Source organism: Mustela nivalis (assembly GCF_964662115.1).
Source record: "Mustela nivalis genome assembly, chromosome: 19".
Taxonomy (NCBI): Eukaryota; Metazoa; Chordata; class Mammalia; order Carnivora; family Mustelidae; genus Mustela; species Mustela nivalis.
In genome coordinates, this window is record NC_139038.1 from 9,194,588 (window position 1) to 9,220,759 (window position 26,172).

The following is a 26,172-nucleotide window of genomic DNA, read 5'->3' on the forward strand; positions in this document are numbered from 1 at the left end:
ACCCTAGCCATGTGCACTCCCGCAGAATTTTCTGCAGCCCTTGCGAGACTTCTGAGAATGACGACACTCCACTCTGGATCCTGATACCTCCCCTTCCGGGCTCCCCTTAGTGTCCCCGAGGCCTCCAGTCCCTGACTCCCTTCTGGACTCTGTTTCCCTTACGTAGCCCAGTCCTTGGCCCATCTGGACACTCACTCCTCTGATATACTGGGCTCCCGGTCTCCGACACCCTTGGCCATAGCTGACCACTGGCCTGCTTTGGGGGATCTGACCTTCACCTTCTCAGCTCAGACTTACACTGCAAGAGCTGCAGGAGAAAAACCACAGGGCTGTGCAGACTGGGGCCTTTGTGCCCGGGTCCTCAAAGGGCTGGCCTTGCCAGCTCACTCCCCCGTCCTCTCCAGACACTTCCTCAAACCTTCAGCCTGTTCTCCAGCTTCCTCCCTTCCTCCTCTCATGACTCAGCAAATGACTTCAGCTTCTCCTTCTCTGAGAACGAGGTTCCCAGGAACCTCCCTGCTTTTCCCTGGGAGGCCCCTCCACCCACCTGCCCTCCCAGCTGACCCCTCCTTCGGGTCTCCTGCCCTCCCCCACCTCAACCCATCCACCTGTCCCTTCCAGTCCCCTCCTCTTCCCGGCCGCTCTCTCCAGCCTCTCCTCCCAGCATTTAAACAACCCTCAGCCTCCTTCCAACAAATAAAACCCTCCCTCTGCCTGAGCCACCAGCAATACCAGCTCCTCTTCCCTTCATCTAACCATTAAATTACGGATGAAAGCAGTCAGCTCCAGATTTTAATTCTTGAACCCGTATCCCTTGCTATCTGAAATGGCTCTTTTTTTTTTTTTTTTAAGATTTTATTTATTTATTTGACAGATCACAAGTAGGCAGAGAGAGAGAAGGGAGGAAGCAGGCTCCCCCCTGAGCAGAGAGCCCGATGCGGGGCTCGATCCCAGGATCTTGAGATCATGACCTGAGCCCAAGGCAGAGGTTTTAACCCACTGAGCCACCCAGCCGCCCCTCTGAAATGGTTCTTGCCTAGGTCAACAAGGGTGCCCTAACTCAAGAGAAGGCCTTCTTTTCTTGTCTTCACATGAGTTTTCTGCAGGCTTCTGGACCCATGGACACCAGGAATTGAGCACCTGGACATCCCGGATTGGATGATCACATTGCAAGGTCCCCCAACGATAGGTCTGTGATCAAAGGAGCGAGACTGATACAAAGCGGAGGTCAAGCAAAGCTTTATTTTGTGCCAAGCATCGAGAAATGGATGGGGTCAGGTCTGCCTCTTACAGAGAGAGTGACCCCTCCCTGCCTTGCCGACTAACTTTTAAAAGGCAAGGGCCGGGGCGCCTGGGTGGCTCAGTGGGTTAAGCCGCTGCCTTCAGCTCAGGTCATGATCTCAGGGTCCTGGGATCGAGTCCCACATCGGGCTCTCTGCTCAGCGGGGAGCCTGCTTCCTCCTCTCTCTCTGCCTGCCTCTCTGCCTACTTGTGATCTCTCTCTGTCAAATAAATAAATAAAATCTTTAAAAAAAAAAATAAATAAAAGGCAAGGGCCATGTGGTTGAGCCTGGCCACACACAGGTGGCCAATGAGGTTGTAACACACAGAGAAAGCTGCACGGTCATCTAGGTCACACACGGGTGGCCAACTGAATTACAATTCACCCCACAGTAGCTATTTGAACTAGCCTATCATCTTGGTCAGAATTGGCACCCAAAAGGCAGGGCCCTCACTCCTTGGTAGCTAGGGAGACAGTATGTGCACCCCACTGATTGGATGTCTCCACCTGGCCCGACTCATTCCCGAATCCGGGCTTTGTTATCTCCACCTGACCTGACCCACCCTTGTATTTGGGCTCTGTTACCTGGGACTGGTCGACCATATTATACTAGTTTCCTGGGCTTGCTTTTAAGTAAGTCCCCTGGGAGGAGGCAGGGTCAGTTTAAGTTCTACTGCATAAACAACAAAATGACTGTTTAATCCGAGATGGAATTGCTCTGGCTAAATAGGTCCTTACAACATCATTCTGTGACCCCTGAGACACAGGGACCCTGGCTTTCCTGGTGCTCCCTCCATCTGCAGGGGCCAAACCCTTCAAATTTCTGTTTCCATGCCCCACAACCTGGCCATCTCGTTTGGATATTCTTTCCTTTTTTTTTTTTTTCCTTTCTTTTTATTAAATTTTAAATCTTATTAATGTTTTAAATCTAAATTCCAATATAATTAGCATATACTGTTATTGCTAATTTCAGGTGTACAATATAGTCATTCAACAATCCTCTACTTGGATAGCATTGCGTACTGGTCACTTCCCAACGGAACCCATCCACTTTCCCTTAAACCTGCTCTATGTAGCAGAATCGGACCCTCCCTATCCACCCACTTTCCTCGGAGTCATGCTGGGTATCTCCTCCCCCAGCCACTACTACTGCCCTAACCTGAGCCACCTCCTCTCAAAGGGGCTATTACAGGAACCCCCCCCAAGAGGGGGCCTTCTTCCCATCCAGTCTGTCCTCTATCCCAGCTGCCAGAGTGTCTGTGTTCTCAAATGCAAGTCTGACCCCATCTCTGCCTCACTTAAAACCCCTCTTAGCAGGGAATCTGGGTAGCTCAGTCGTTGGGCGTCTTGACTTTGGCTCAGGTCATCACTCCGGAGTCCTGGGATCGAGCCCCGCATCAGGATCCCTGCTTGGTGGGAAGCCTGCTTCTCCCTCTCCCACCGGCCCTGCCTGTGTTCCCTCTCTCACTGTTTCTCTGTCAAATAACTAAAAATCTTAAAAAACAACAACAACAAAAAACCAACCAAACAAACAAAAACAAAACACACCCAAAACCAAAACTCTCTTGCCTCAAGAATCTGAAAGGCAGCATCTGGTCCATTCTGAGATTCCCAACCTTGGTCCCTCTTGGCACCTTTTTCCCTATCCTCCCCTCCCCACCACCCCAGAAAGCCCCATGATGTCATAAATAGCCAGGAAAGCCCCATGATCTCATGGGGTGCTTCCGATCTGCCCAGGATCACCTGAGTTCATATCATTTTAGGGAAGGTAACGAAATGTAAAGGTTTTAGTATTAAGCCAAGTGGCTCCTGTTGGGCTGATGCGTCATTGGTTCCTCATTTTGCAAAAGACGGACAAGAGTTCCAGAGAAGAGAAGTAATTTGTTTAAGGCTATTCAGCAAGTCATGTGTGGAGCCGGGGTCCTCTGTGGTCTGTTCGCCATCCCAGGGCTGGACTCCAGCCCGGTTGGCTCAGCCTCAGACAGTTACCTGGAAACTGCTGTCCCTCCTTCTCCAGAAGGGCCTTTTTTTTTTTTTTAACGTTTTACTTATTTGACAGAGATCACAAGTAGGCAGAGAGGCAGGCAAAGAGAGAGAGGAAGGGAAGCAGGCTCCCTGCTGAGCAGAGAGCCTACGTGGGTCTTGATCCCAGGACCCTGAGATCATGACCTGAGCCGAAGGCAGCGGCTTTAACGCACTGAGCCACCCAGGCGCCCCTCCAGAAGGGTCTTTGATCTGCTTCACCCTCCTAGAGACCACCCTCCTTCCCACTCTCATGAGTGAGCAGGTCACTCGCTTCCTCCCTCTGTTAGAAATAAACCCAGCTGTGTGTGGGGAGTCAGACAGCCTTCACTGGCTCCCCACACACAGGAGGGAAAGAAAAAAAAAAAAGGAAAGAAATCTCCACTGACGGTGATGCCTCTGGGCGGTCGATGAGGAGGGGTGACAAACAGAACTCCCTTACACCCCTGCCTCTCCACTCACTAGCTGTCTTACCTGGACAGGTTCCTTTCCTTCTGTGCTATGGCTTCTCTCCTAGCTATACGGGCAGGGAGCAAGGGCTCTCCTAGACAGGGCGTTTGTTCCTCCTGGTTTTTTCCTCCCTTACTGGCCTTTTTTTTTTTTTTTTTTAATTTGCCTACTCTCTCCATTGTCTAGTAATACTGATTTGATGCCGGTGATTACGACTGTTACATTGTTGATTTTATGGATTTTGGTGTGTTCTTTTTTTTTTTTTTTTAAGATTTTATTTATTTATTTATTTGTCGGAGAGAGCGAGCGCACAAGCAGGCAGAGTGGCCGGCAGAGGCAGAGGGAGAAGTAAGCTCCCCGCTGAGCAAGGAGCCCGATGCAGGACTCAATCCCAGGACCCTGGGGTCATGACCTGAGCCAAAGGCAGTGGCTTAACTGACTGAGCCACCCAGGCATCCCTCCTTTACTGGCCTTTCCCTGCCATCTGAATATTGGAAACTCAGGTGAGGACTTAGTGGCAGGAGCCCCGATTACAGAGCCCCCCTCCCCCACTCCCAGAGCTAGGCCGCTGACACAGCTGATGTGGGGAGCGGCTGCCCTGGGCTTGGACAGCAAACTTCGGCTTGTGATGAAGCACTCTTAGGCCTTGTGTAATGCTCTGGCCCATGAGACGTCTGTTCTGCCAGGTCTGGCCGTCCAGCTCCTTGGCCATCTCTCCGTTCCCATCATGCACCAGGCACTACGGCCGCGGAAAACACATGCTCAAACCTACTCTCCATGCCCGGGGCAACTGTCTTGGTGTGGAAACAGTTGGGCTTCACATGTTGTGGCCTTAAACATAAATGACATTTGGGGAGAAGGGTTCTCCTTTTCTTTGCAATGCTGGGAGGCAGAATGAGGAATGATGGGCAGATGCTCTGGGAACAGGGGTGCTGTCCCACAGAGGGAAGGGGACCTCAAGGAAACAACCAATGGTCTGGGGCTGCCACCCAGGAGATGGGGTGCTGCAGAAGGGGTCCCCCTCCTGGATGAACAGGATTCCTTTTCTGTGGTCCCTTTTCATCACAAACCCCAAGCTCCAGGAACACAACGAGGAAGCATGGCTGGTTCTGAAGCCTAGAACAGGCCCCATGCTCCTGAGTCGTCTAGGCTCACTCAAGGCTTGGCATGGAGCGAGTGCCTCTGGCCCCTGCCCGTCCCCAGGCTCAGAGCGAGGAGTTGCTGCAGAGTATCTGTCCCTTGGTGCAGCCTGGGCTCCTGTCTGCCTGCTGTGTCAGCACCAGCGTTCCTATTAAATGACCAAGTGGGATTTGCACTCTGGAAACGTCCGTGCTGGGCTGACTCAGCAGAATGGCAAACACGAGAAAATGCCAGTTCCCATACTCCTTCTAGCCAGCTCTCAGAAATCCTCTTGGCCGCTTCACTTCCTCCTTAGGAAACCTAGCCTGGCCTCCTTCCAAGTCACCAGGGCCTTCTAAGGTCATGCCGGCAGACCCCCTGTGGTGGAAAGAATTTCCCAGGAGCACACAGCTTCCCAGACCCCACTGCTGGAGATCCTGACCCGCCCTGTCTAGGCTGCACCTGGGACTCTGCATTCTAGACACATCCCCGCAGGTATTGGGAAGCAGTGATGCCCGGCCAGGTGGAGAACCACTGCTCAGCATCACCCGGGAGTGGCTGGTCCTCAAACCCTGCTTATCGGCTGGTCCTTGACCCCTGATTCCTGTCCCAACCCCTCCAGATGCTGCTCCTGTCATCCCATACCATCCCAGCTGATGGAGAAATTGCTTCCTGGAAATAAGCAGGAACTGGTGGGCTCTCTGAAGCTAGCAGTCTTCCAAAGACAAAAGGGTCACCTCACTCCATGTGATCGATGGGCAGGCTGCCACCGAGCCCATCCCTGTCGGTCTCCCATGATCCTGTGCCCTCTGTCAGAGTTGCAGGCATCAAAACATTGCTTCAGACCCCTCTGCCAAGTTAAAGAATTCATCTGTGTCACTGTCCATTTCGGTGAGCAGGATGGAGGTTTCCCATGAAGGTTCAGTGGGGAAACCCCAAAGTCCTGATTGGTAAAGCATTTGGTCCAAGTTCACACAGCTGAGTTTTGGCAGAAGATTCTAGCTCAGGCTCCTCGGCTTTGGAATGCCCATCTCTTGAGAATGGCACAGTTTCTCTCTTTGCACATTTATTATTTTTTTAAAATCATTTTTACCATGGACAGTTCCTTGGCGTGGTACATTTTGAGGTTGGTTCCTTTTAGGGGAATGCAAAACATCAAATGTAGAAATATATTAGTGTTGTCTCGCTGGCTTCATCGGTAGAGCATGTGACTCTTGATCTCGGGGTTGTAAGTTCGAGCCCTGCACTGGGTGTAGAGATTACTTAAAAAAAAAAAAAAAAAATCTTAAAAATAAAATGTAAAAGGGCACCTGGATGGTTTAGTAGGTTAAAGCCTCTGCCTTCAGTTCAGGTCATGATCCCAGGGTCCTGGGATCGAGCCCGAATCTGGCTCTCTCCTCAACAGGGAGCCTGCTTCCTCCTCTCTCTGCCTGCTTCTCTGCCTACTTGTGATCTCTGTCTGTCAAATAAATAAATAAAATCTTTTAAAAAATGTAAAGATATGTTAGAGTTTTCAAGCTCTCTCTCTTTCCAGCTCAATCAGTTTTAGGGGATTTGAGAGTTAAGAGAGTTTGAAAATTAAGAGTTTGAGAGCCCTAGATCAGAGAAGCTGTTTTAGTAAGGAGTGCTCAGCCCCAGAGAGTAGAATAGAGCATTTCTGCTGGTAGTGAGCTCCCTGTCAAAAGGCCCTTTTTTAAAATCCTGTGTAGACGCTTCTTCAAAACGATCCTTTCTGGCTGGGGCCCTATTTGTTCTAGGACTGTTTACAGTTCTGCTTTCCTGAGTATTTGCAGCAGTTTGGTTGTGACTGCTTATTTCGGGGTAAAACTTTTCGAATCCTCCTCAAGAGGTAAGCCCATCACCAGGCCACTCCTTTCTTGAAGTGGAGAGTCATTTTCATTGAACCAGACTTCTCTGAACACCTGCACCATGCTAGGCTTGGAGCTCAGAGGTGACTCAGAAGGATCTCGTTGAGGAATCCATTTGTAAGACCTCAGGAAATGAGAGACTCATATAGATAGAAGTGTAAGAAGATTCAGACCCTTGGCTGGAAGTGCATAGCATAGGTTGGGGCCTCAAGGAGGAGCCGTCAGTTCAACTTAAAGTGTCTGATTCTGATTCAGAAAGATAGGAGGTAACAGAAGAATGGGGATTGGGGGAGGAGTTTCCAGCAGAAGAAAAAAAAAAAAAGAAAGAAAAATCTCAGCATTTGCAACTAGATGGAACTAGAGGGTATTATGCTAAGCGAAATAAGTCAATACAAGAAAGACAATTACCATCTGATCTCACTGATACGTGGAATTTAAGAAACAGAATGGAGGATCATCAGGGAAGAGAGGGAAAAATAAAACAAGATGAAACCAAAGAGGGAGACAAACCCTAAGAGACTTGAAATCACAGGAAACAAACTGAGGGTTGCTGGAGGGGAGGGAGGTGGCGGGATGGGGTAACTGGGTGATGGACAGTAAGGAGGGCACAGAATATAAGGAGCCCTGGGTATTACGTAAGACTGATGATGAATCACTGACCTCTACCTCTGAAACCAGTAATACATTATATGCTAATTAATTGAATTTAAATTTTTAAAAAATGAAAGAAAGGAAGGAAGGAAGGAAGAAGGGAAAGGCCCAGAGCTACAGTGTCTGGGTGGCTCTGTGGGTTGGGCATCCACCTTTTGATTTCTGCTCAGGTCATGATCTTGGCGTTGTAGAATCAAGCCCCGTGTTAGGCTCTGTGCGCAGCATGGAGCCTGCTTGAGATTCTCTCCCTCTCCCTCTGCCCCTCCCACTCCTGCTATAAATAAATAAGTAAGTAAATAATAAATAAGTGGGGCACCTGGGTGGCTCAGAGGTTAAAGCCTCTGCCTTCGGCTCAGGTCATGATCCCAGGGTCCTGGGATCGAGCCCCACGTCGGGCTCTCTTCTCAGCAGGGAGCCTGCTTCCTCCTCTCTCTCTACCTGCCTCTCTGCCTACTGTGATCTCTGTCTGTCAAATAAATAAATAAAATCTTTAAAAAATAATAATAATAAATAAGTAAAATCTTTAAAAAAAAAGAAAAGAAAAGCCCCAGACTTGGAAGAGGGTGCTGCAGGGCTGGGAAATGCCAGTTGAGTGTCCTGTGAGAGATACAGCTAGGAGGGGCAGGGAGCCCTTAGGAAAGGCCTTTAACTCCGGGCTACGCAGCAGGGACTGAGGCCCATTTGCAGTGCGAATTCCACGTATGGTGGAGCCAGGACCAGGGAAGGAGAAGTTGGAATGTATATGCGGAAAGATCTTTCAGATCTTTTACTGGGGAGGCTGGGCAGGCGCTGAAGCAGGAAGGGCTGCTGCCACAGGCTAGAAGATCTTAAGAAGCATCCAGTTCTTTTCTTTTACAGATACACTCTCTCAGGCCCAGAGAGGTAAAGTGACTTGCTCAAGGTCACCCAGCAAGATCAATAGCAAAGTCACGCTTCAACATGTGGGTCCTGCCTCCCAGCCGGGGCTTCTTTCGCTGCCCTACTCTCCTTAGGAAGGTGGCAACCCACGAAGATTTCCCTGTTGACCTTGGTCTCTGAATCCGTTCTGTGCTCTGCCCCTACCACAGCCCAGTCGGCTAGAAGAGTGTCACGAAAGTGTTCCCAGAGGACAGGGGTGGGGAGTACTGCCTACATCATAATATGCTGCTGCTGCTACTGCCTCCCCTCCAATCAGGGAGCTTTCTAGCCGCAGGAGGAAGCCAGAAACCAGGGGATGGGGCTGCAGTGATTTATGACTGCACAGAAACAGCAGGACACTAATGTCTTTGGCTGGCCTGCTCGTCTGCCAGCTCAGGCAGAGAGCGTGCATCTAAAGGTCATGTCCTCCAGTACTAGAGATGGGGCGGAGGATGAGCTGTCCAGGGTGCCCACCCTTTATCAGGTCCATTACCAGAGAGCAAGAGCCCACCCTTCCTGAGCAGATGCCAAAGGGTAGATTCCCCCTAGCCTGGGCAGGGAGTCTGGGAGATCTGCCTGAGTTTGAATTCAGGCTCTCAGTCACTGGTGTGTGAAATTTGACTGGTCACACAGCCTCTCACACAACCTCTCCGTGTGTCGGCTTCCTCGTCTCCAGAACAGGGATGATTCTGAGCCGCTCAACCCTTGGGACTGAATCATCTCCCAGTTCTGCAGGTACCGATTCCCTGTTTCCATAGCTAAAGAGGAGGAACACGCTGAATCTAGAACAATCACTTGTCACAGCTGGGTGGGGCACTTGGTGCTTATTTTGTTTGATTTCTCCCTTCAAAGTTGTAGAAATTAAAACCCTGAGAAGGGATGGGCTTTGCACACAGAGCTGGGGGCTAGGCAGAAGCCAGGAAGCTAGTTTTCCACCTCCCTGCTCCAGGTTTTTTGTGGTTTTTGTTTTGTTTGTTTGTTTTCAGCAGTGGAGAAAGGAGCCAGAATATTAAGCCATTTGCTCTGTGTTAATGCCGGCTCTGAAGTCATCCTCCAAACAGCCAGGGGCTGTGGGGCTGCTGCAGCTTTAAGCTTAGAGTCTTAAAAAAATCAAAAAGGAAAGGAGGGCAGGGCCAGCTCTCCCCTGCACCATTGGAGGGAAGCTTTGATGTGGAGACTGCAGATGTCATTCCTCTTTGGCTTTGGAACATCCTTTTCTTTGCATCTGCTTTATTTTTCCCAAACAGATTTGGCCTGGATTTTTAAAATGGTGATGATTTGTAATGCACATTGGACGGGTGGAGAAAGGAAATGAGGTGGAGAGGTTAGAGAGGCAGCCTGAAATGTACCGGGAAGTTCCCAAGATTTTGTGTCTGGGGCCCCAATCACTGACACCTACAACGCACAGGAGGACCAGCGGGGTTGGCTAATCAGGGCTCATTGCCATGGACCTGTGATGCCTGGGCTGGAATGGCTCAGGCCTGGCCTGCAGGGAGGAAGAGAGAGGAAGAGGAATGACTTGGCCAACACTCATGTAAGAGACAGAAGGAAGTGGGAGGGTTTATTCACCAGCAGGCCTGTATTTTGCTGGGTGTTTGTAGTAAGGGAAGAGAGGCTACATCCCATGGTGGTGGTGGGGAGAGCTATTTCCTCCCTAGAACCTCTCCTCCACTGAGTCCGTCTCCACTTCTGCCAGAGCAGGCTCCCTGAAGTGCATGCATTCCATAATTCATTTATTTCATATGTTCTACATATTTACTATGTGCCAGGTGCTGTGTTAAGCTCTGAGAAGGCAATGGTAAGGAATACAGATGCAAATCTCATCATTTTCTGCCCCTCATTAAGATCTCTCCACAGGTTTCCTATTTATTTCAGGATAAAGTCTTCACTCCCTTGCCCGTCATTCGGGGCTTCTCATGTTCTGGCTCCTGACTCCATCCCTGGTCCCACTACCCATCACTTAAGGCAACAAACACATGGGATTCTTCACCTAATGATAAATAAATGCTTCAGGGAGAAACCAGCCTCTGAGTCCTGCTGCCTGTAACCCCTTCATGCTCTCAAATGCTACACACCCTTTAAGAGACTCCTTCGTTCTAGATTCTCGTACACAACAGTTCTTATCCTGTATTTTTTTTTTTTTAAAACTCCTTATCACTTCCTAACATACTCTACATACATATCCTTATATCACATATTTGGGGGGGGGTGTAGGGATTTTTTATTTTGTTCCTCGCTCTCCCTGTTCTCTTGCTTAGAACAGTGCTTGGAACACAGTAGGTGCTCAACAGATAATTGCTGAAAAAAATTAAGCAGATAAAACGTACAGTCAAAACTGCGGGTGTGTGAGCTACATGGGATGCGGAAAAGAGAAACATAGGAGCAAGAATTTGCCAGCCTGACCTCTGTGTATAAGTTCTAGGTGGGGAGGGAAGGGTTGGTTAACCCTCAGATACAACCTCGCGTTAAGCATGCAGTAGGCTCTGGGCAACAGAACTGAATCTTTGACACCCCACCCTGGAGAGGAAGGATCTCCCCAGGGGTCAGCCTGCGGACAGCTGCATCCTTTCTGTAAATCAACCAGAATGCCTGGCCAGTATTTGTCTTTCCATGTTTTCACCCCTTCGGGTCCACGAACCTCAACGTGGGTATGGGGAAACAGAACCTTGTGGGGGAGGGTGACAGTTTAGCTCCCAATATTAAGCTCCTTAATTCAATGCATCCCGCAGCGGGACACTACCCTGGCCTGTCTGGATCTGCGGCGGACGCGCGTCCTGTCCTCTGTCCCTCCCCGGCCTGGCTGCTACTTTAGCTCAGAGACGGGGGCCAGGGCTGAGGTCCTGGCCCCCTCCCCTCGTAATTTCCCGGAGAATATGGGGCGGGGTCGTGAATCAGCACTCGCTCGGACTGATGCAGCCTTAGTCCCCGCCAGGGGTCCCCAGTGGCCGCGGAATTAGACCCCCCCCAACTTCGCCACCGCTCACGCGCTATGACCATTGGGAGTTGTAGTCCTGACCGCCCCTTTGTCCTTGGTTTCTCCAGCGTATCACCCCACTGCTGGGTGAACTACAACTCCCAAGGGCCCACGCGCCGGGCCTGACAGGGCGGAGGTGTGAGGGGGTAGTGTGTAGGGTAGTCCGGAGAAACTGGGGCGCGGGAATCGGGGCGAAGTGAAGAACGGGGAGCCCTGGCAGGGGGTCGGGGGAAGAGGGGGACGCCCAGAAAGGGGCCGCGAGCTCAGCTGGGGAGGGGAAGCCCGAGAAGCGGAAGGGCCGGGGCGGGGCCGGGGCGGGGCCGGTGGCGTCACGCGGCGTGGGCGGGGCCGCAGGGGGTTGTCCGCCCGCGGCACGCACAGCAGCCGCAGCCGCCTCGCGCCTGGTCCCGCGGTCGCAGCTCCAGCCATAGTCTCCGCGCCGCCGCCGTCGTCGCCTCGGCTGCTCGCTTCGTGGGTCGGCCCCTCCGGCACACGGGCTCCAGCCGCGCCGCAGCCGCCCTCCGAGCTCTTCAGGTCGCCCCGGTCTCCTCACCCGGCCCGACCCAGCCCGCGAAGATGGTGGACCGCGAGCAACTGGTGCAGAAAGCCCGGCTGGCCGAGCAGGCGGAGCGCTACGACGACATGGCCGCGGCCATGAAGAACGTGAGTTTCTCCTCCCCTCCCCCCGCCTCGCCCCAGTCCCTTCGCAGACACCGGTCTTCGCGTGGACGGCCCGGGGACTAGTCGCCAGTCGCGACTGCAGCGTTGACCGCCCCTCCCCACCCACTCGCGGTAGGGACTCGAGCTGTGACGCGGCCTCTCCTCGAGCGTCCCCCAGGGCCGGCGGCGCTGCCTCGTAGGCCCTCCCCGGGCTTTGGCTGGAGCGGGATCTTGCAGGGCTGGTCTCGGGATCGGGGTCCCTGGCCCCGTGTCTCCGGGTCCGCTGGGGACCTGAGCGGGGGCCGTGAACATCCTTTGTGCCCCACTTCCCCTCCTCCCAGCCTGGGCGTGGGGGCGGGGGACCGCATGGATGCGGTTCCTCTTTCTCTCCCCGGTGTCTGGGCGGCGCCTTTCCCATTCACTCATCAGGTCTCCGGGTTTTCTAATACTGCCCCCCCCACCCCAAAGATCTTCCCCACTGCCTCTCCTGATGGATCCTTTAGAACCTATCCGGAAAAAATGTAGGCTCTCCTGAAACCCTGAGCTCAGTGGTGCCAAACCGAAACCTCCTTGCTGCTCTCACGTTTTTCTTAACAAAAGGCTCCTCTTTCTCTATACCCCAAAGCAAGTCCTTTTGCTTTTAGGCAAGGGGGACGTATGTCTCGCCGGCTTTTTCATTGATCGTTCACGACATGCCCTCTCCATTTCCCCCTAATTTTTCTTGTATTTAAAAGGGTAGGTAATTGTCTTTAAAATAAAGGTTATGCATTTAGCCGACTGGTTCAATTTGTGACACATGCGGTTTCTTTTTTAAATATAGGCACACATCTGTTGAAATGCCTATAAGTTGAAAAAATATTCTTTCTGATCTGATGTTGCAAACAAAGCAGTGGTGGGAGGCAGTATCAAGTCATTCTAGAAGATTCTGCATTTGTCATATTGCAGAGAGCCTAGACTGGGTGGAGGCTGGGAGGAGTTATTTTAAAGGAGGAAAAAGTCTTTTTTTTTTTTTTTTTTTAAATTTGTTGTAGGTATAGCTGAGGCTTTTTTTTTTTTAATAAGAAAAGCTAGCGCATCCTCATACTGATGAAAAGAGAATGCTGATCGCCAGTTGTCGCATTTTGTCTGGGATTCCGATCCTTGCCTGTATTGCACCATTTTGTCAGTAACACTACATTTTTCTAATGGGCTATCAAGGAGTTTGATATTGGAGGAGGGGGCAAGTATTGAGCATTATTATGAAATACGGAGAATTATCTAATGAATGATTGAGGTTTCCCACTATCTTAACATTTAACTTCCTGCCTTATGTAACAAAGGTTTTTGAAAATGCATCTCCGGCCTGAAGTGGATTCAGGAGTGTATCTTCTTGGCATGTTAAATCTTTTTAATGAAGCAGTGTAGGTATCCCAGGTTAATTCTTAAATAATTTTGCTATTTCATAAAAGAACCGTGCTGATGCTTTTGTTTAAGCCAGCTGCCTTTACGAGAATGATTTTTCTCATTAAGGAAGAGCCCTGATTCTGAAATTGGGAGTATTGCTGTGTTAATGTATTGCTCCAGATGCTATCTTTTTAAAACATTTTTAAAGCTCAGCTGGTAACTTCTTTTTTTAATAGAGAACAGTATTGGAAATATGTGTAGTTCATGTTAGACTCTTCTAATTTTTCCATATTTCTAGTTTCACAGGAAAGTGAGTGACCTCGCACCTATATCCATAGCAACCCAGTGATGTCACACACAATGACACAGAGGCTGCAATGCACCTAAGGGCTGGTAGGGAGTATGCAAATGGCATTTGTCCAAGGTAATGCAGAAATTAGCAGATAAGCAGGTGGACTTGAGCACTTCACCTTATTCACCAGCTAGGGGGTGGCCCCAAAAATAAGGATTTCATTTACCTTTAGGCGTGCAAATCGGTGACCTCTAGATAGGCCTGTCCATTTTCCAATTTCTAGTTTACTTAGGAGAGTATAAGGTACATTTGTATTTTAAAACATTTTTTTCATTGTTAAAAATTGAACAGTAATAAATGTAATTTAATATATAATATAAAACAACGATTTTAAACAAGAATGTCTTCTGATCATAGTGCTGGGTGGACTGTATGCTTGGGTTTATTGCAGATTATTAACTTGGCAGGTTTTAATAAAAGACTTAAAAAATTATGACTTCCTTGGTCATTTTCAGTAACGTGAGAGAGTGAGAATTCATTACAAAACACTTTTAGATTGAGATTTGGGAAAGTTCTCTTTTGCCATAGTTACTTCTGCTTCTTGTCAGAATATGGAGGAAAGAACAGTTTGTAAAATAAAGCAGACCTTTTTTCAAGTCTGTTCACTGTGACTGAGGAAGTATGCTTACCTCTGACCCTCATTTTCCTCATCTGTAAAATAGGTCAATATCTACTTGAAAAACTTGTGAGGATTAAATAAGGAAAGTAGTAGTGCTCAAAAATAGTAACTATTTGTAAAACTTGGTTTCTTCCTGTGTTTATGAAAGTCATCTCATCCTGGAGAATTTGGAAAGTACAGAAAGATACAAATAAAATACTCCATCCTGTCACTTAAGTAAATACCCTTCTAAGGCTGAAATCAACATGATGATAGGGAGCTTAAATTTATTTGCGCTTAATGAAATTATTCTGGTAATAATACTGTTGGGACTTGTGCAGCGTGGTAGTTGTGTGTAGGTGATGAGGATGGGGAATAGCATGCAGTGTTTTGAGGAAGGAAGGGGGAAGTTTAAGAGTTGTGTTTTTTTTTTTTTTTTAAAGTTAATTTTTTTTTTTTTTAAAGTAATCTTTACACACAATGCCAGGCTTGAACTAACTACCCAGAGATCAAGAGTCACATGCTTCACATGCGGAGTCAGTCACGCACCCGAGAAGTTTAGTTTTTTAAGAGAAACCTGTAGTCTTCCATTTAAGGGGGGAGTGAACACCTAGATGTTTCTTGCGTTGTCCTTTGGATTCTAATAGCCTCTCCAGAAGTTAATAAGCTAAGTAGGCTACTGGTACTTGCCTCCGGAGGGAGAAAAGGTTCTGGGCTACTCATCTTTTTAAAGTGACTGGATTGGGGGGCACTGGCTGCAGAAGGCTATCTTAATTATATAAAAAAGGATTCTTGGAATCAGTATAGTTGAAAATTCTTGCTATCTTGGGGCGCCTGGGTGGCTCAGTGGGTTAAAGCCTCTGCCTAGGGCTCAGGTCATGATCCCAGGACCCTGGGATTGAGCCCCAAGTTGGGCTCTCTGCTCAGCAGGGAGTCCACTTCCTCCTCTCTCTCTGCCTGCCTCTCTGCCTACTTGTGATCTCTGTCTGTCAAATAAATAAAAAAATCTTTAAAAAAAAATTCTTGCTATCTTAAATATTTTTTCTTTTTCCTACTGGCTCTTCCAGGAGGCTAGATCAATAGCCATTATCACTAATGGAGTAAGGACACCTCTGCGGACTTAGAGGTGGAGTCCTGCCAGCCATTATTCTAAGTCATGTGGTCTCAATTGTTCTTTTTGAAAAGAATACAGATAACAGTTGGCTTTTTATGCAGTATTCTTTGCAATAACTGAAATGACATTAAATGCTTTTTGTAATTATTTTTAAAAAGCTTCCTATGTATCTTTTGAATTACATCAAGATAAAAGGTGTTGCTAAATGTAGATCCTTATTTTTTTATTTATTTGACGGAGATCACAAGTAGGCAGAGAGGCAGGCATGGGTGGGGGGGGCAGGCTCCCTGCTGAGCAGAGAGCCCGATGAGGGGCTCAATCCCAGGACCCTGAGATCATGACCTGAGCCGAAGGCAGAGGCTTTAACCCACTGAACCACCCAGGCGCACCAATGTATATCCTTATTACAGAGCTTTGGATTAATAGCAGACCATGGGGAGAATTTCATCCCCTAGTACTTTTGGGAAGCTGTATTTACTTATTAAGCCAAACTCTAAATTGTCAAAAAGTAGAGAAAATCATGTTGTTTTTACTGAGGTAAAAGTCACGTAATAAAACTAACCGTTCTCCTAGTGTACAATTTGGTAACATTTAGCACGTTCCCAATGTTGTGCAACCGTCATCTCTAGTTGAAAAAAATGAGAAAATGATATTTCTAAAAAGGGATGATGGTTTGGCTGTGCTGGCTGGATTTCAAACCATTACTGATTCAGGAATGTGTCAATAATGAAGTAACTACAGCAGCTCTCAGCCAATGTTAATTGGCACCCTTTTGTCTTTGTTTTCTGACATTTGAACCTTTTCAGCATAAATTGAAAAAAGAGACTATTTTAGCTAGGCTTATATTCTATTTAAGAAGTTACAGAGAATTAAAACCATTTGATGTTCCCCCAGATGAATAAGAACAATTTATCTGAAATCAGAACAAACTATTAACTAGTGGGAGATTGTGGAAATGTTGGGTTCTTACCATGACTCATTTTCCACCCCAATGCTGACTTCATTATAAATGCTTCACTGCTGTGTGGCAGCGGCCCCCTAATGAACACTGTACAGCACGGAGAGGGGGAGTTCCTCAAACACGGATGCTAAAGTGATAGGAATCCCCTGTGTATGATGTTCTGTCCATCGTTTGGGGGCTTCTGAGGCTGCCAAGGTATCTCCCATTATCACCAGCCGTCACCCTTTTATCTGGCGGGGCATCTGATTATTCCTGTATTGCTGTCCGATTCCATGGGATGTGGAAGAAAAGCACAGACCATTTTATAGGTTTAATGGTCAAAGGGGGCGGAAATCACATAGATTAGGTCATTGTCTTTTGTCTTTTTTGCTTAAGTAAACTCTGCCCAATGTGGGGCTTGACCTCAGGATTCCAGGATCAAGAGTCTATGCCCTATCATCTGAGCCAGCCAGTTGCCCCTCTTTTGTCTTATTTTCTGAGTTGTATTTCTTTCTTTCTTTCTTTTTTTTTTTAAGATTTTATTCATTTATTTGACAGAGAAATCACAAGTAGACGGAGAGGCAGGCAGAAAGAGAGAGGGAAGCAGGCTCCCTGCCGAGCAGAGAGCCTGATGCGGGGCTCGATCCCAGGACCCTGAGATCATGACCTGAGCTGAAGGCAGAGGCTTAACCCACTGAGCCCCCCAGGCGCCCCCTGAGTTGTATTTCTTAGTGCTTGAGCAGGTATTTAAGACTCAAGGGCAGTTCTGCTTGTTTCTATAGGTTGAAAAGGCTGCCAGAATCTACTGCCTTCCGTTCTTTCCTTTCATAATCATTTCCCTGTCGTTTTCTCCAAATTCTATTCCAGATATCAAATCCGATTTGGGTTCACTACCACCATATCATCTTACTTTAAATTGGCACTTGGTAGAGATCCTTGAATTTTGATTTTACTCATTTATTAATTTGAGTTAAAAATAAAAACAAACAAACAGTTCCATGAAACGTGATCAGTAGATGTTCCCAAGAGAGCTTCAGTTTTAAGGTAAATGGTTAAAGAATTGGTTTGGTCCCATGATTTTGCAGCAACAATAAAAGTGAAATCTTAAAAGACTTTGCATGGGTCTTTTCTCCCTTCCCTTCTAAAGCACTAGTGAAGTCAAAGCCAAATTGGCATCAGTTTTTCACCTGTAAGGGCGTGTCCCGCAAGGGTTTTTTTCTTTACCCAAGTTCAGTACTGCTCAGTGTACTACGTAGCCTTAGTTGGGTTGTGAGTAGGTAAGTGGGAATGAGCGTGTTCTCACATACGTACTTTTTTTTTTTTAAGATTTTATTTGTTTATTTGACAAGAGATCACAAGTAGGCAGAGAGGGGGAGACAGGCTCCCTTAAGAGCAGAGAGCCTGATGCGGGGCTCGATCCCAGGACCCTGGGATCATGACCTGAGCTGAAAGCAGAGGCTTTAACCCACTGAGCCACCCAGGCACCTCCGTACATTTTTTTTTTTTTTTTTTAAACACGAGATTTAGAAAGTAAATTTCCAGGTAAACTCATCTATCTCCTCCTCTTAATCTTTGGAGCAAGGTCTTATTTTTGGAGAGATCGGAAGCCGGACTGAGTAGGACTGAGGTGTAGGGTCAGCTCTCTCCTCTTAATTCTGTTACGAGAGCAGGGGTGTCAGAGCTGGGGATAGGACAGTGACAGCAGTGGGCAGCTGCGCAAGTAATGACAGGAGCTCAAGAGGAATCCCTTAGCCCCCCCCCTCCCCCAGCCCAGTGTGCAGAGCAGCTGCAGCGGCAGAGAGAAGGGTAAGAGGTGAGGAGGAAGGCTTTTAAAGATGCAGGTTGGTTTTGAGGAGATAGGTCGTTTTCAATTTGGGGGGCTTTCTGAAAGGAATTCTTAATACAACACTTGAGCCTACCATATTTAAATTACCCGGATCTAGGCAACAGTGGTCTCTGCCAAGTAGCTCAAGGATGCGGAAATAAGCTTAAGTTTTTTGTTCTTTTTTTTCCACTGAATTGTTTCAATTCAGTACCGTTCAGATCAGCACAGTGCTCTTTTTGTAGCAGTCTAACGTGAGAAAGGGGACAATCGGCCTCTACCCTGGTGGGTGGGTGTGGATATGGTAGGGGTGCACATACTCTGTCCTTGCCAGCACAGCCTTACGGGGGGCCTGCCTGATAGATGGATGCTATTTTCAAATGTTACTTCACTCCTCACACATGACCTATAGCTAGTGATTATTTTTTTAAAAGAATTTATTTGACAGAGATCACAAGTAGGCAGAGAGGCAGGCAGAGAGAGGGGGGTAACAGGCTCCCTGCTGAGCAGAGAGCCTGATGCGGGGCTCCATCCCAGGACCCTGGGATCATGACCTGAGCTGACGGCAGAGGCTTTAACCCACTGAGCCAGCCAGGCGCCCCTATAGCTAGTGTTTTTTTAAAACTACATTTGTGTAATAGAAATAGACTTCAGGCACTCAATTTTTACTGTTAAGTTGAAAATTACCCAGTGCAGAAAGGCAAGGAGGGAATAAGATAGGAGGCTGAAAACAGCAGGAAAGGGCATCCTGGGGCAAGGAAAAGGTAGTGGGAACAAGTGGGTAGGAGAAAAAGGAATATTAAAAAAAAATTTTTTTTTTAATTTTATTTATTTATTAGAGAGAGACAGAGAGGGAACACAAGCAGGGGAGTGTGTGAGGGAGAAGCCGGCTTCCCGCTGAGCAGGGAGCACGATGTGGGGCTCAGTCCCAGGACCGGGAGATCATGACCTGAGCTGAAGGAAGATGCTTAAGGACTAAGCCACCCAGGTGCCCCTAAAGATTTTATTTTTAAGTTATCTCTACACCCAGTGTGGGGCTCTAACTTAACACTGAAATCAAGAGTCGCATGCTCTACTGACTGAGCCAGCAAGGCACCCCTGATTTTTTTGTTTGTTTTGTTTTGAGAAGGAATATTCAGGAATATTTTGAATTTCAGGATGCTGTTATTTTACTTTTTTTTTTTTTTTAAGATTTTATTTATTCATTTGACAGAGAGATCACAAATAGGCAGAGAGGCAGGCAGAGAGAGGGGGAAGCAGGCTCCCAGAGGAGGAGAAAGCCCAAAGTGGGGCTTGATCCCAGGACCCTGAGATCATAACCTGGCCTGAAGGCAGAGGCTTAACTCACTGAGCCACCCAGATGCTGTAGATGCTGAGGGATTCTGATTTTTTGGAAGGCTGTCATCAATGGGACGGATTACTGGTGACAAAAATGTCTGGCCTTTAGGATGTTAGGAAATTTGGGGAAAAAATTACAGGTACCACCGTAACAATTCCCCATGCAGGGAAATTTCCATCATGTCTTTTCCTGTAGGCTTTAGACTTGATTTTGTACCTTGCCTTCTCCCTTGACATTATTTCGAGGATCTTTTTTTCCCTGTTAATAGTATGTTCAGTGGCCATATAATTTCGTGGTTGTGTCATAATTGTGTTTTTCTTTAGCATTTATAGTCTTCCCCAATTTGTAAGTAATATTGCCATGAATACCTTAGTGGCTAAAGCTTCCAGCATAATTTATATATAGACCCAAAAGTGGAATTGCTGAAAGGCTGGCCAAGGATAATTTTTAAGGTTTTTAAAATCACCGGTAGGTAATGAGTTTTCTTAAAAGTAGTGAAAAATGTAATTGAATAGGCATTACATACACATGGTTTAAAATTTAAGGATACACCATTGCGCTTTTACTATCATGAGGAAAAATAAAATGGAGTTGGGGAGTGCTTGACTGTTGGCAGGAAATCTCCCTTGTGTTACTTTCTTGCATTTAAAAAGAAAACACGGGGTTGGGCCCCCTGGGGGGCTCTGCTGTTGAAGCCTTTGCATGGTCTCCAGCTCGGGATCCCGCCATTGGGCTTTGGGAAGCCTACTTCCCCCTCTCTTCCCTGCCTCTCAGCCTACATGTGATTTCTCTCTCTGTGTCAAATAAATAAAATCTTAAAAAAAAAAAAAAAAAAAACCACAGGGGGCGCCTGGCTGACTCAATCCCAAGAGTATACTACTCTTGATCTCTGGGTCGTGAGTGCAAAGCCCGCATTGGGTATAGAGGTGACTTAAATAAACAAACTTTAAAAAAATAAAAAGAAAACACTAATATGGTCATTTTCAAACACTTGTAGAGGTGAGTAGTAGAAGTCCTACAACCGGCTTTGCCACTTGTCAGCATAGCAGTCAGTCTTGTATCAATGTGCCTTCCTCCTGGTCGGCCCCCTTGGGATTTACCTTCCTGGAAGATGGCTTCTTACCGACCTAGAATTACCCCTTATTCGCCATAAACGCTCAAGGTACCAGCAAGATCTCTCTACATTCACGTTTGGCCACCTCAAGTAGAGTTTCTTGCTTAAGAGCGTTTACTCCAGATGGCAGGTGATTTCCACTTTTTCCCTTAAAAGAGGTGCTTCTCTAGAGTTGTTAGCAAGTACTGCCTGCCGGCAGCCTTTTCTCCTGAGGGGGATGAAAGCCTGCGTAGGTCCTGAGGGGCCAGAGGACGGATGATAGGAAATCGTTGGATTTTTACAGGACTGTGATTCCTCTTCTACTGCCTTAGTTTTTGTTTTGTTTTTGGAAAGGTAGATTCTTCCATCAGTTCTGGCTTTTATCCCTAACCTGAAAGAAGAGCTAAAACCCAAGTTGATTTGTTGAGGATGATGTGAGTAAACAACTTTGCTTCTCTTTGGCTTTGTTGCTTGCCAGACATTTTTTTTTTTTTTTTTTTTTTAAACATTTTTGCCTCCAGGTCTGTATACTGCTGGGTGTTCGGGTGGGTGGTGGGTAGGTAGTAGGCATATATCCTAGCTGTCTGTCCCCAGACAGCCTGGCTTTGCATCCATACTCACAGCTATGGAGCTGACCAATTTAATGATGTTACAGTAATTTAGGTGGGTAAGTTGCCATTTTATCTTATTTTTTTTTTTGCCTTTTGAAGGTCCTGTAGGGAAACTTGAGATTTTTGGAAGGGGATCCATTTATGGAGGAAAGGAAAATAATGTGGTAAATTTCAAACAGATGGAAACAGAGCGACAGGACATGGAAGTCACACTGGATTCAGAGGATATTTGAAGTGTAGGGTCTTGGGGGATAGGGAGGGGGAGAGCATGGAGGAAGGGGTGTCGGGGCAGACGTGTGGTTACATAGCGTCCGGGAGCAGAGTGCGCAGGGGTGTGGGCTTGAGGGGTGCTCACGAGTCCACAGAGGGGAGCGGGGGCCAGTTCACAAAGGGCCTCACAAAGTCCCGAGTTCTTCCTTAAGCTGTGGAAAGTCCTGGAAGGATTGTGGGCAGAAGAGGATCATAATCCGATTTTTGGTCTGAAAAGATCTGGAAATTGAAAAGGACAGTGAGGCAAAGGGAAGGAGACTGATGAGAGTGTTCCGGGGGTCGAGTCCGAACGCGGACGGTGAGGGCAGGCCGGAGAGAGACTCTGATGGCTGGCGACTGAAGAAGAAAGGCGGGAGGAAAAGTGATGGATGAGATGAATTCCATCGCGGTCGAGCTGAGTTTGGGGGGCCACGTAAGTGGAGGCAGCCACATGTTACCACACGCAAAGCCCTTAGAACAGTGCCCTGCACGGGCAGTAGTATTCGTTCATCGAATAAACATTTTTATAGGACCAATTAATGACTGGGCTCTGGTCCTAGAGCTGGGGAATACATGGCCTACCTCATGGCCTTCATGGGATGGACATTCTAGTGGGGGTCACTGTCCGTCAAGGTTAAAACCCGGCGTAGTAAGGTAACCTAGGGAGAGTGGAGAGTTGGAGTCAGAGTTGATAGTGATGAAGGCGGGAAACCAGGAGACAATGGGTCAGAAACGAGGAGTGGTCGGCAGTGTTGGGTTCTTTTAGGAATAGAGATTTAAGTTGAAGATCCAGGGAAGCGTTGGTTGGGGACTGGCAATGGGAAGGAACAGTCGATGGCTTTTTTGAGTGGGTGCAGGGGTGGTGGGGTGGGGGGGGTGAAGGGTGAGGAAGTGCTGAGAAGTGTGGACTTGACTTTCTCGGGAGCTTGATTGTGCGGGAGATGAAGGAGATGAAGAGGCCTCACTTACTTGGGTGATACGTGAACGGGAAAGAGCGGGAGAGGAGCGAAGAGCCCTGGAGAGTGACTGCTGGGCATGTCTGTGGGGGAAGAAGCTGGGCTGGCGCACAGCGATAGCGCCAGTTGTTTGCTAAGAAAAGGCTCGGCTTCCCTCGTGGTTCCTCTCCTCTGTGAAGAGGCCGGAGGAAGCGAGGCTTTCGAGGCAGTAAGTACAAAGGGCTCTGCTGAGGTTAGAAAAACCTTACTGTGCTGGGACTAGTCTTGGGTCCGTCGTCGTCCCCCCCCCCCCCCCCCCCCCCCGTCGGAAAGTTTGTTTATATTCACACACAGTAACTGAATTGCTGAATCTTCGAAGAAAGAAAGAAAGCCTGGAAGGAAAGCGAGAAAGGAGGGGGTTCAGGAGCACGAGCTAGCAGCAGGTACGAGTGAGGACTGGTACTGGATGGAGGAGGTTGTAAGAGTTTTATTTTATTTATTTTATTTTTTTAAGATTTTATTTATTTGACGAAGATCAGAAGCCAGGTGGAGGGGGGGAAGCAGGCTCCCTGCTGAGCAGAGCCCCCCCCCCCCAATGCGGGGCTCTATCCCAGGACTCTGGGATCATGACTTGAGCTGAAGGCAAAGGCTTTAACCCACTGAGCCACCCAGGCGCCCCAAGAGTTTTATTTTAAAGGCGAGTGATTTTGTTTTAAGATTTTATTTATTTGGGGCGCCTGGGTGGCTCAGTGGGTTAGGCCGCTGCCTTCGGCTCAGGTCATGATCTCAGGGTCCTGGGATCGAGTCCCGCATCGGGCTCTCTGCTCAGCGGGGAGCCTGCTTCCTCCTCTCTCTCTCTGCCCGCCTCTCTGCCTACTTGTGATCTCTGTCTGTCAAATAAATAAATTAAAAAAAAAAAAGATTTTATTTATTTGACAGATAGAAGTCACAAGTAGGCAGAGAGGCGGGCACAGAAAGTGGACAGCAGGATGCCGGGCTCAATCCCAGGACCCTGGGATCATGACTCGAGCCGAAGGTAGAGGCTTTAGCCCACTGAGCCACCCAGGCAGCCCAAGGCGAGTGATTTTGAACAAGGAGGTCAGTGTGTGGGTTGGGGGTTGTCAAATTTGGTGAGAGAACCGAACTATTGGTTTTTTTAATTAATTTGGAGGAATAGTCTTGGATAATGGAAGAAGAACCAGAGATCTGCACACGGATCTTGACATAGGTGAACAGACCTAATGAAAGTGAACAGGGCATTGATTCCAGGGGAAGTTGTGGAAACACCCCCCCCCCCCAAAAAAAGGCCTAAAAGGAAATTATTGTGAAGGGGAGTCAGTATGGGTTTGTATGAGAAGCTGTTTATTTTATTTATTTATTTATTTATTTAGAGAGCACTTGAGCAGGGGGAAGAGAGAGAAGCGGGCTCCCCACGGAGCAGGGAGCCCAGCACAGGGCTCAGTCCCAGGACCCTAGGACCATGACCTTAGCCATAGGCAGATGCCTAACCGACTGAATCACCCACACTCCCTAAGAAACTGTTTAATTTTTAACTAATTTTGATTTAATTGCTTGTTAGAATAAGGTTATGTGACTACTAGCCATGGGAGTGCTAGAATTAGTATATCTGAATTTTTTCAAGACTTTCGATTGGGTGTTTTCCTGGTATGTGGGATTAAACAGTAAGCTGCAAAATTCTGACAAATCTAATTGTTAGAAAGTGGGGTCAGACCGGAGCCATGGGTGGAATCTAGGCTACTGAAGTGGCCTTATGTTTTGCCTAAACTCTTGGCCTTTGGGCCCCAGATTCAGTTTTTTGTGATTACATTTGGTCCAGATGACTCCTAACAGCAGGAGCACTTGTTTGCGGGGGGGGGGGGGGGGGGGGAGGCGGCATAGGGCGTTAATTGAGATCTCCGTGTGAATTGAGGCTGATGGATTTTCGGAAGTTAATTTAAGCAGAATTTAACACTGCAAGATAATAGTATTAAAATGAGCATATAAGTTTAGTTTTTTATGTCAGATTACCCAAAAGAAAGATTTATTTCTTAAACAGTCCTGTTGGTTGGCCAGGCTCCATGTGGCTCATTGAAACCACCGTGGCCATGGATGGTTCCCAAATTGCAGAGGACAGAGAACTATGCAGGGCTGGGAGGAATTATTAGTGCCGCTTATGCAAACAAGCTGGGCTTGGTACATTGTGGGCAGATTCATGTCACCTAAATATTCAAAAGTTACTGTTCGGCACCAGGGTGATTCATTGGTGAGTGCAGTGTGGTACCTGCCCTGAGGACTTTCAGTCTTTCTGCGGAAAGGAGGGGTATACAGTCAGCAGTACAGGGCATTAGAAGTAAGCAATATCGGGCTGCCTGGGTGGCTCAGTGGGTTAAGCCTCTGCCTTCAGCTCAGGTCATGATCTCAGGGTCCTGGGATCGAGCCCCGCATCGGGCTCTCTGCTCAGCATGGAGCCTACTTCTCCCTCTCCATCTGCCTGTCTCTCTGCCTGCTTCTGCCTACTTGTGATTTCTCTCTCTGTCAAATAAATAAAATTTTAAAAAAATCTTAAAAAAGAGAAGTAAACAGTATAAAAGATGCAAGGTAAAAGTTACTAATACCCAGTGAGCAGTGATGAGAGCTGCTGGAGAATTTTCCAGAAGCTTCAGGAAGGAAGTATATGTAGCATTTGAATTAGGACTTGAAGGATATGCAGAGAATTTTTCCTTATGGGTTCTGGAAGTGTGTTGAGGAGGCTGGAAAAGCATGAGAACATGGAAGTGTATAGTATGAGGAGGTGCAGTATGAGGAGGAGTGGGGGGGTATAATGACCCAGTACCGATAACTTGGCATAGGGTTTTTCCTACCTTGGTCCCGTTGGTATTTGGACCATGTTGTTCTTCACTCTTGTAGGGGACTATCTGTTACAGTGCAGGGTGTTCCGGTGTATCCCTGGCCTTTGCTCCATAGATAATTTCTGTAGAGCTGGTTTTTTTATAATTATTTTATTTTATTTATTGGACAGACAGAGATCACAAGTAGGCAGGCACGCAGGCTCCCTGCGGGGAGAGCCCAATGCGGGGCTCTATCCCTGGATCCTGGGATCATGACCTGAGCTGAAGGCAGGGGCTTAACCCACTGAGCCATCCAGGCGCCCGAGAGAGAAGATTAAGGCTGGCACGTGGCAGTTGTAGGGAGCTAAACTTGGTTTTACCTTGAAGTTAGTATCTAAAGGTAGATTTAGGCTGAGTGCCCGCAGAAGATGTGCAGGTCGAGGGCACAAACCTTCACTCAGGGTCTGTAAAGAGGGGAAGTTGCTCTGGTTTGGTGTTCCTGTGGGTTGTCGGTACTTCGGGAAGTGACCTGTGTAATGTCAGTATGTTTCTCTCCTTGTCGCCGCCCCCCGCCCATAGTGGCAGGATTGGATGCTTTATAACGACAGATACCTGCGGTAGGAAACGTGTATTTCTTAGCCCTTTTGAAGTTTGCTTAAGTGTACCTGAGCAGTACTCTGCCTCTCATTTCGGGGGAGGGGATGAGAACTGTTCACATCCGTCAAGACGACACAGGAGTTTATTTGAAATCACAAGAGGAGAATTAATTATTAGAGGTTTGTGCTCTGTGACAGTGACTTTTTCTTTGTTTAAGCCCACGTACTGTGAAGTGTGAAGAACTTGGAATTCAGAATTCCGCGACCACACACAAGTTCATGGGTAACTGCTGGTGCGTGAGAGGTTGCTGTGCAGACTACGGTATAGGGCAGCAGTTCTATTTTTTACAGTTTTATTGAGATAAAATCCACATGCCATACGGGTCACG

General features: G+C 47.7%; 1 protein-coding gene and 2 long non-coding RNA genes across 3 annotated transcripts in view; 2 read left to right on the forward strand and 1 right to left on the reverse strand.

Moving 5' to 3' along the window:
- Nucleotides 1-8,592: 8,592 nt before the first annotated feature.
- On the forward strand, nucleotides 8,593-10,309 carry LOC309853978. The gene is made up of 2 exons (XR_014306031.1): nucleotides 8,593-9,024; nucleotides 10,135-10,309. It is a non-coding gene; the product is annotated as an uncharacterized lncRNA (long non-coding RNA).
- Nucleotides 10,310-11,607: 1,298 nt separating this feature from the next.
- YWHAG (tyrosine 3-monooxygenase/tryptophan 5-monooxygenase activation protein gamma) overlaps nucleotides 11,608-26,172 on the forward strand; it is a 30,946-nt gene continuing 16,381 nt past the window's right edge. Inside the window, exon 1 of the mRNA XM_082712607.1 lies at nucleotides 11,608-11,926. Coding sequence (XP_082568733.1) covers nucleotides 11,840-11,926 — 87 coding nt within the window. The 5' untranslated portion in view covers nucleotides 11,608-11,839. The remainder of the gene's footprint in view (nucleotides 11,927-26,172) is intronic.
- On the reverse strand, nucleotides 11,831-22,260 carry LOC309853985. The gene is made up of 2 exons (XR_014306039.1): nucleotides 15,742-22,260; nucleotides 11,831-14,750 (listed from the first exon to the last, which is right to left on the reverse strand). It is a non-coding gene; the product is annotated as an uncharacterized lncRNA (long non-coding RNA).